The 10,046-nt window shown below is 44.0% G+C and overlaps 1 protein-coding gene across 1 annotated transcript; it reads left to right on the plus strand.

Annotated features, from left to right (window-relative positions):
* The first annotated feature begins 1,036 nt into the window (after positions 1-1,036).
* Positions 1,037-4,202, plus strand: Polr2f (RNA polymerase II, I and III subunit F). Its single transcript, XM_059246122.1, is given in 3 exon segments — positions 1,037-1,043; positions 3,914-4,086; positions 4,089-4,202. Coding segments are annotated over 3 exon segments (294 nt in total).
* The last annotated feature ends 5,844 nt before the right edge of the window (positions 4,203-10,046 follow it).

Consider the following 10,046-nt stretch of genomic DNA (forward strand, 5'->3'; position numbering starts at 1 on the left):
AATGACGCAGACTTTGCTCACTGTGGCCAAGGAAAAGGCAAACAAGTTTTGAGAGCAGACAGAACCAGTGGTAGATTCTGTCCTCAACCTTCTACCCTCGTTATTAAGAAAAATGATATCGTATCTTGTCAGACTTCATTCCCTTCTCTGTAAGATGAGAGTCATGTCTCCATGGAGGACTGAAGAAGATGGGGCGACTATGAAACACCCAGAACTATGACTTGGCCTTGAAGACAGTCAACAAGTATCAGTTCATCTCTGTACTTTCTTTAAAGGTTTCACAGGCAAAAGTGCTGGAAGACGGCTTGGGCGGCTCAGATCTCTGTGGAAACAGCTTTGATAGTTTTGATTTGTGGGAATGCATTTTTTAAAATATTAAGCCAGTTGTTTTTATTCTAAGTAAATCCCCACTAGTTCCTGGAGTTTTTATACCCATAGTTTAAGAGTGCACAGCCAGATAGCAACCCTACCGACTTCCAAGAAAACAATGCGAGGCAGGGAAAGATTTCTCAAATTTGGGCTTTCATGTCATAAGCCAAACAAGGAAAGCCACAATGCTGTGAGTTAAGAAAGGATGTGGATATGAAGGAAAGAGAATTCTTAAAAGACAGAGGGGGTGGGGGTGGGGGTGGGCCATTCAAAACCTGGAGTGAAAGTAGGGTCACATGGAAACATGAAGCCTTAGTGAGACCATGGAGCAGAAGGCAGCATGGGAGGTCATACACTCTGGACCTGGTAAAGCCCAGGCCGATGCTGGCCAGTGTGGCAGGACAGCATGAGAGAAGTCATACTTGAGGAGGTGACAGGGAGTGCTGGGGTGAGAGTTAGGGAGCTTGACCACCTTAGCAAGGTCCAAAGCAGAGATGGGAAAGAATAGAAATATTGATGCCTAGAGGGACTGTAGTCAGGCTGTGAAGCTCCTAGATGGTAGCCATATTGTGATCAAAGTCCATAGTGGAGAGAAATGGGCTGTTGGCATCATGCCTTCAAACCCAGATGTATTCAGGGGTTGGGGTGGACAGGGAAGGGGTCCAACATGGCTGGTATGTGTAGAGATGCCCAGAGACGGGGACCAATATCAAGGAGGTTCTATAGCACAGTCCACAGACTGACATACCTAACTCCCCAATCCAATAATGTCATTGACTGTGTTTCCTTCGGCTTAAGCTCCCACTGAGCAGGACAGCAAAGTTCTCCTTCGGGAGTTTAGAATACATATTGCTCAAGGCTGTGCCTCAGAGGAGGAGGGGCGCCGGAGCGATAAACCTAAATTGGATATCAGAAAGTATACTTCTTTCAGAATGATACAGAACTATCCCTTTCTGCCCGTGTGATTGATTGAGTGTAATTCTATACATGCTCAAAGACAAGTCTTTACCTCCTAAGCTTTTCAATAGAAAGGCTGGGCAAATCCTTAGCAGAGCATGTTACACCATGTATTGTGAGCATCTTCGTGGTTGCCTGTCTTACCAACATGAAGGGACCAAAGGCCAGTGTTCAATGCTGTTGGCTTTCCACATCTTAGCTAGGACTTGGCACATGATAGATGTGCAATAAATATTTATAGGATTATTTAATGGCTGTGCCTTTTCAAAAATAACTGGCAAGAATCTTTTGCATAAACAGAGCATACACAACTGCATCTATGAACAAATACATAAAAGAGAAAAGGCAGCGTACACATTGAACCCGAGGCCCTTATTAGGAAGGCTGAGTCGAATGGGGGGAAATTGACCATTTTGTTTGTGAAGTCCGCTGATTCCTAGAAATCATAAGGCCTGGCAAATTTCCTAGAATTCATTGTGCTCTTTATAGAACAGAATTGCATAGTGCTGTGTTAAATTTAATACAAAGCTCAAAAACTCTACGCTAAATTAGATGCTAAGTTACACTCTACCGTAGACCAGAATGGTAGGAGCTAACAGTGGAATACAACTTATTCTTAAAATTCAGGACGTTTTGCTTATTACTCGAGTGCTTTCCAAAATACAGTAAGCATGCTAGCGGTAAAGATGTTGACAATGTGAGGATATGCAGATAAATACCAACTTGTGTATTTGAATGAGTCCGTGCATGCTATCGCAAATCTTAGCACTTTGGGTAAGGCGAGATAGGCACCGGACAGTCAGGGTTGCTTTGCCGAGCAGTGTGAAGCAATAGCACAGGCAGAGCCCAGTTACAGCAAGAAGCGGAAGACGCGGTTTCAGGATCACCAAGGCTAGAGATGCTTGAACATTAGGTGGATCATTTTCAAGTTTGGTGTGGCAAAATACCAATTCGAGAAGCCTGAAATGCTACAAATGTCTATTGCGATTCTTCCCAAAAGGAATTGTTTGAAAATTCGGTTGTACCCAGGATGGCCGTCCTCTTGTGGCTCTTTGCCATGGGGCTTATCTAATGTCACATTTAGAAAAACAGAGAAGGGTTTTCATCAAAAAAAAATTTTTTTTTTACATAGAGAGAGAGAGAGAGGGAAAGTTTTGAACTGCATAAACTTGAAGCTGATTTGCAGCCCTATTCCAGGTAGTCTGGCCATAGTAGTGTGCAGCGCCCACAGTCCTCAGACAGTCTGTCTGTATGTGCGTGTCCATGGGCCTTGGACAGTCTGTCCATGTGTGCAGTGTCTGTGGGCCTCAGACAGTCCGACTGTCCATGTGGGCAGTGTCTGTGGGCCTCAGACAGTCTGACTGTCCATGTGGGCAGTGTCTGTGGGCCTCAGACAGTCCGACTGTCCATGTGGGCAGTGTCTGTGGGGTTCAGACAGTCCGACTGTCCATGTGGGCAGTGTCTGTGGGCCTCAGACAGTCCGACTGTCCATGTGGGCCGTGTCTGTGGGCCTCAGACAGTCCGACTGTCCATGTGTGCAGTGTCTGTGGGCCTCAGACAGTCCGACTGTTCATGTGGGCAGTACCTGTGGGCCTCAGACAGTCCGACTGTCCATGTGGCCATTGTCTGTGGGCCTGAGACAGTCCGACTGTCCATGTGTGCAGTGTCTGTGGGCCTGAGACAGTCCGACTGTCCATGTGGGCAGTGTCTGTGGGGTTCAGACAGAGCTGTTTTGCACACCATCAGAATACGTAGAAATGACTTTCCACATTCTGTCATCAAAGGCGAGACAACAGTATTAAGCCGGTCTCAGACAGATAAATATCATGTTTCTCTCACTAGTGGCTCCTAGATTTTACACAGTTACACAAAGTCATGAACATATATAAGACAGAAACGTAGAAATGAAACTGTCCAGGGGTATTAGGGGTCTAATGGGTCAGGACAAGAGCTGGGAGGTCAGAGGTGTATGGGAGGGGATATGTATAATATGTGTTAGTATAAAAACTTAAAAGTAAATAAAATTTAAACCATTTCTCTAAAAGGAGAAAATGCAGACAGAGCATTAGTGCTTTGGCTCCTCCCCGATCTCATTTCTTTGTTTGTTTTTGTTATTTTAAGACAGATTTTCGCTCTGTAGTCCAGGCTGGTCTCAAACTCCTGGGCAATCTTCCTGACTTAATTCTCCCAGTTCTGAGGTTACAGATACGAGCCACCATGCCTTGCTACTTCTTTTGAGTCTCCGTTTTGCCTGCACCAACAGGCTGAGAACTTCTGTGGAAAAGGAAGTTGTTTTTCTATGGTAGCTCACTCACATTGCATTTCCCAATTGAGATAATCCCATTCTTAAGACTTGGGGAAGGGCTTCCAGGCTTCTGATAAGAATTGATACACAGACGGCAAATTTCTGAAAGCATTTAAAAATAGAGCATTATTGCATAGCTTGACCCACGTAGGTGTTAAGAGCTTGACTAACTTGCTCTGGAGATCTGTTTACATCATTTTCTGGTTTGACACTGGGCCAGTGGATGACCATTTATCTCGCTAAAAGTTAGGTTAGGGCCAGACTGAAGTGGACTGCACCCAGGCACAGCTTGGTGCTTTGGTGAGGGTGTCCTGTCAGAAAAAAAGGCTAATTTTGATGGCGATGACTTTGATGATGTGGAAGGGGATGAATGACTCACTACTCTATACATGACCAAATATGAGCGAGCTCACATGCTGGACACTCCGGCTCATCATGTATGTCACTGCGATGGTGGACCCAGACAGACCCTTCACTCACCTCCGTGAAGAAACTCAAGGCCTGAAATATCCTCATCTTCCTTCACTGCCATCTGCCAGCTGGGAGCTATGAGGGCTGGGGTGGTCAATGAGCTCTCTCAACTGAGCAAGAGCCTTCCTGACTTGACCTGGGTCTCATTTCTATGTTCACTTTATACATGCAAATCATAAAGTTCACCCTTCCAATCCCCACCCTTCACCAAGTTAGATTCGTTGTCCAGAAAAGAGTGATAAAAATAAAACTCACTCCACAGAACTGTTGTAAGAACGAAACACAGTAAAAACAGACACAGCTCCTGGTCTAAAAGACATGCTCTCACTACGTAGCCCTGGCTAGCCTGGCCTGGAATTCACTATATAGACCAGGCTGCCTTCAAAGTCACAGAGATCTGCTTGTCTTGACCTCCAAGTGCTGGGACTAAGACTAAAGACAGGAGCCACCAACCCTGCAATTATTTTTGTTTGTTTGTTTGTTTGTTTGATGCTAGGCTTCATGAACTAGTCAGCGTGTCTATGCACACAGATGGTTGCAAACATTTGGATCTATTTTCAGAAACAAGCACAGAAAACCTTTTCTTTCCCGTGCAGGAGATTTTGGGGGGGTAGAGGTCACAATGGCACTTTGGTACCTGAGGAATCTGTGAGAAAGTACCAGAAAGAAGGCTGTGTGGGACCCTGGGTGAATGCCAGTCAATCAGGACATTTATCTGGAAACCACCCTGTGATTTGGAAACGGAGCTGGACGCGAAGGTGGGAAAGGGTGGGGTCGCTTGGGGCTTTCGGTGTCCCGAACCACTTTAACTTTCTTCCCCTTGTGAGTGCAGGGCAAGGTCAACAATGAGGCAGGCCCCCACCCCACCTTCTCCGGACTATCTTCTCCATCTCCAAGAAACGCAAACAAAATAGAAGGAAGGAAAGGACACAATGGGCAAAGCATTAAGGAACAGTTGCCTTTTCGAGTCCCTGGCAGAAAGCAGGGTTTTCTGTGAGGGGCACAATGATGGGGACATTTCAAGTATCACAAGACCTCAAGCTTTCATCAAAGCTTCAGAGGATTCAAATGAGCCTAGTTCATCTGCCCGTTTTGTAGAAGATGAAGTCCACAGAAAAGATGAAAGCAATCAAGGGATGATATCTGAGGGGGTGGTGGCCAAGAAGAGTCTGCGAAAGGCTGAGTGGTATGTCCAAAAACCTTCACACTCACTTCCACGCTGTCCATAGGGAATGTCATGTCTGTGTTAGACAAGCTTCTCTAGAACCAAGGGACAGACAGACAGACAGGTGAGTAGACAGATAGACAGTATTTATTACATTTTGGCTTACATAATTATGGAGGTGAGGAAGTTCTATGATTTGCTGTAAACATTCCACATACACAAGATGGTAGTATTTAAAGACGTGAGAGCCAATGGCAGGGATTCTGATTTTGATCTGAAGTCTTGAGAATCAGGAACATTTTCTTTTTCCTTCCTGACTACTATGAAGTGAATGGGGAGATTGATAGGCCAGGTCATCAGTCAGGCAGGGTGAATTCAGGCTCTCTCCAACTCTTTGTCTTCCTAAGGCCCTCCGTGGGGTCTGTACTGATACGAAGAGGGCAATCTGCATTATGCCATGCACTGATTCAAACGACAAAGCCTCCCAAGGTATCTACGCAGACACCCCGGAAGTAACGTGTAGCCAGCTCTCTGGGTATCACAGGCGCCTCTAGAAGAAGGAGTAGTTTCAGGTGGAGATGTTTCTGAAACTGGAGCCTGGAAGTGGTAAAGTCAGCAGAGAAGAGATAGACTCATGGACGCTTTAGCCATGAGCATTTAGTATGTGTTGAAGCAGCTAGGCAAAAGAAGTCAGGGTCCTTATCACCTAGTGATTCACCACAAACTCACCTCTGTCCGTGGCCAAGCCACACTGCAGAGGTTGGAAACTGGCAAAGAAGGGTGCTTGGAATGCAGATACCAACATCATTAATTATTGCCATGTGCTCCCTGTATCCCTGTCTAAATCAGGCAGCTGCGTTGAGTGAATAAGACAACACATGAAACCACTCTGCTAATTTGCTGACATGATTAACAATAACTAAACATGAGAAAGAGTGATGAAATACCGAATCCAGCAGGTAACACTTTTGCATGTAGAAGCTATTTTTTTTTTTCTGAGACAGGGTTTCTCTGTGTAGTTTTGTTTCCTGTCCTGGATCTTGCATTGTAGACCAGGCTGGCCTCGAACTCACAGAGATTTGCCTTGCTCTGCCTCCCGAGTGCTATGATTAAAGGCATGCACCACCACCGCCGCCCAGCTAGAAGCATTTTTTTTTTTTTTTTTGGTTTTTCGAGACAGGGTTTCTCTGTGTAGCTTTGTGCCTTTCCTGGGACTCACTTGGTAGCCCAGGCTGGCCTCGAACTCACAGAGATCCGCCTGGCTCTGCCTCCCGAGTGCTGGGATTAAAGGCATGCGCCACCACCGCCCGGCGCATTTTTTTTTTTTTTTAAATAACAGTTTTCCATCACAGCCCATTGAGAATCTCTGGTGATTCTTGTTTTCATGTGTGTGGATATGGCCTCCTAAATGGGAAACTATACTTGAAAAGGATCTAGGTACAAAGGTATACCTTAAAAGACAGCGTTACTCTATAATAAATTCTAAGATGTACAAAGTTTATTGTTTGCTGTCGTTTGGATTGTGAATGTCCCTGTGGCAATTTGAAAGAAAATGGCTCCCAAAGGGAGAGGCACTATTAGGAGGTGTGGCTTTGTTGGAGTGAGTGTGGCCTTCTTGGAGGAAGTGCGTCACTGTGGAGGCGGGCTTTGAGCACTCATATATGCTCAAGCCACACCCAGTGTCTCACACCACTTCCTGTTGCCTGCAAGTCAAGGTGTAGGACTCTTGGCTACTTTTCCAGCACCATGTCTGCCTGAACACCGCCATGTTGTACCATGATGATAATGGACTAAACCTCTAAAACTGTAAGCCAACCCCAATTAAAAGTTTTCCTTTATAAGCATTGCTGTGATCATGGTGTCTCTTCACAGCAATAGAAACCCTAATTGAGACAGTCCCCAAAAGCCTGGATCTTGAAAGCTTGATCCCTGCTGACAGTACCACTGGTGAGTGGTGGAAGCTCTAGGAGCTGAGGGCGAATGGAAACTACATAGCTGAGGTGTGCTCTTTTTGAAAGGAGTATTAGGACCCTGGCTGCATCCTGCCTTTCCACGAAGTAAGTGGCTTTGTTAACATGTATGTCACTATGTTTTTGCCCCAGGCCCCTAAATGATGATACTCACAGATGATGGACAGAAACTGTAAGCCAAAAATATACATTTTTCTGATTTTAAGTTGATCTGCTTGTGTATTTGGACATAGTGACAGATACTAACACATTGTGACAGAAATTCCTTTGAAGTTTTTATAGCAAGTTGGAATGTAGCTAGCCTGGGCCAGTATTCGAAGAGCCAGCTTCTCAAGCTGTGAGTCATGACCCTGTGGGTGATCATGTAACTGAATGTGAGCATCACAAAAGTTTGGCAACCTTAAATGGTTTCCAAACACACAATGACTGGAGAGTAATTGGAAATCGAGCATGTGATGAGTCCAAAGTGGAGCGCTCGTCCACGCTGCATTGTTTGGCTTCACCGTGGCCTCAGTTCTGCACACACTTGGTGTGCACTTTGTACCATGTGCTCTCAGAGCCACCCAGTGCCGGTGAACCTTGCCTGAAGCAGCTCAGCTCAGATTTGAGACTATCAGTGTTGTGAACTGCAGGGTTGTTACTGTATATAGAACGCGCTCTGTTCTTAAAGACACACAGTGCTTTAATTATAGAAAGCAAAGGCTCCCTGCTTTCTTACTGTCATTTCTCAGCATGGATGTATCAAAGGAGGTCATATTTGTATTATGCCGTTTGAAGTGTTAACCTGAGTTTCATTGAAAAAATCATTACATGGATTTTGGTGTGGGATTAGGACAGACTCTTTAATAATTTCTGAAATTGTCTTAAGTATGCGGTTTGAGATAGACTGTAAAGTGACATTCTCAGCACTGCGATTTTAAAAGTGAAAATACAGAGCAGTTCTGAAAACGTTGAAGTTCTGTGCCACATGGTATCACATATTCAGGTCAAGATTTAATTTTTGTTCATTCGTTTTTGTTTTTTTCAAGACAGGTTTTCTCTGTGTAGCTATATGGCTTTTCTGGAACTCGTTCTGTAGACCAGGCTGGTCTGGAACCCACAGCGATCCACCTGACTCTGCCTCCAAAGCGGTGGGATTAAAGATGTGTACCACCACTGCCCTGCTAAGTTTAATTTTTTATGTCAAAGTTAATAAGTAAATCCATCTCATCAAAGTGTGAAAATTTGCTTGGATCTCTAATAAATGATAAAATTATATGTATACCAAATAATTGTTTTGAACTATTTTATGTTATTTATTATCAGTACATGCTTGATTTGTATGTTTATTATAAACATATATAAACTGGATATTATGTGAAAATTTTTCCGCCAAAGGTTCTTGAATATAACAACTTTAAGAAGCCCTGTTAGGGAGGGTTCCTGACTCCATAACTTAGCAGCTCTGTGGCTTTGCCAAATTATTTCAACATTTTGCAGGTAGATACTTTTGTCTGTAAAATATAGAGCTTTTACCATAGCACCTAGGACATAGTAAAGGTCTAATAAACATGTGAATGTTTACTGCTATTTTTCGTTAGTTTTACTTTATTACTAGAATTTGGTGTCCAGAAAGAATGTGGGTGAGGCGTGTGCACTGGCTGAAACCCAGTTTTTCTGCCTTGCAAGTTAGTTCTTTCTTAAGAGTCTGGTCCGGGTGGAGGGAAAGCTGGGGTGGGGGAGGAGTGGGAGGAGGGATGAGAGGGGATCTGTGGTTGGTATGTAAAATGAATAAAATTTCTTCTTAATTAAAAATGTCTTATCTATCCCCGTTGAGCTGTCTGTGCTCACAGATTTGGCAGCAAAAGGCCATTAAACAGCTTACTAGACTTTTTAGTCCTGACTCAGTTTCCACTAGCCTCCCGTCACCTCCCCACAGTAGCTCATCCCCTACTCTAGTGTGGCAGCTCGTCTTAACTCCCAAAGAGTTATATTTGACAACCCCTACTACGAAGAGACTATAAAATCACCTCAAGACTTTGAAAAACTTGTCCCTTCCCTTTTCTGTACTTTCATTTATGTATAAAATGAGGGGGGTGTAAAGAGTCGATAACCAATGGATTGCTGACTGAAGACGGGCGATGTGCTGGGTGGGAGAGTGAAAGACTGAATTGTACCAGCTCCCAGTTCTCATACATTTCATAGTTTACAGATGATACTGAGGGAAATGGTCAAATATGAAGCTATAAAGATTCATTAAAAACATCAATCCATCAAACAGTTAATTCCTCTTCCCAAATTTTTTGCTCATTATTTGAGAACTTTGTATGTATTTTGACCATATTCCCTCTCTCCCCAACTCCTACTAGAAACATCCTTTCTTCTTTACTCACCCAACTTTGTGTCCTCTTTACTTTTAAATTGCCTTTTTTTTTAATCATCCAGAGTCTTTTTTTTTTTTTTTTTTTTTTTTTTTTTTTTTTTTTTTTTGCTGCCCATATATTCTCGGATTGTGGCCTTCCACTGGAGCGGGTTTGACTTATCAGGTGCCACACTCTTCAGGACTTTTTCTCCCAGAAGCTATGAATTGCTGGTTGCTCCTCAGATAGGGGTGGTCCTTTGTGCCCACTTCTCTCCATGCTGGGACTTGTTCTGGCTTGACTTTGAACAGGGCTTATACATGCGACCACAGCCTCTGTGAGCTTGTATGTGCAGCTGCCTTGATATGTTTGGAAGACACTGTTTTCTTCTATTCTTCTACCTCCTCTGCCTCTTATTCTTTCCCCTGTTCCTCAATGATCCTTGAGCCTTGGGAGGAGGAGTGTGATAC

The sequence above is a fragment of the Peromyscus eremicus genome, chromosome 19 (genome assembly GCF_949786415.1).
Source record: "Peromyscus eremicus chromosome 19, PerEre_H2_v1, whole genome shotgun sequence".
Taxonomy (NCBI): Eukaryota; Metazoa; Chordata; class Mammalia; order Rodentia; family Cricetidae; genus Peromyscus; species Peromyscus eremicus.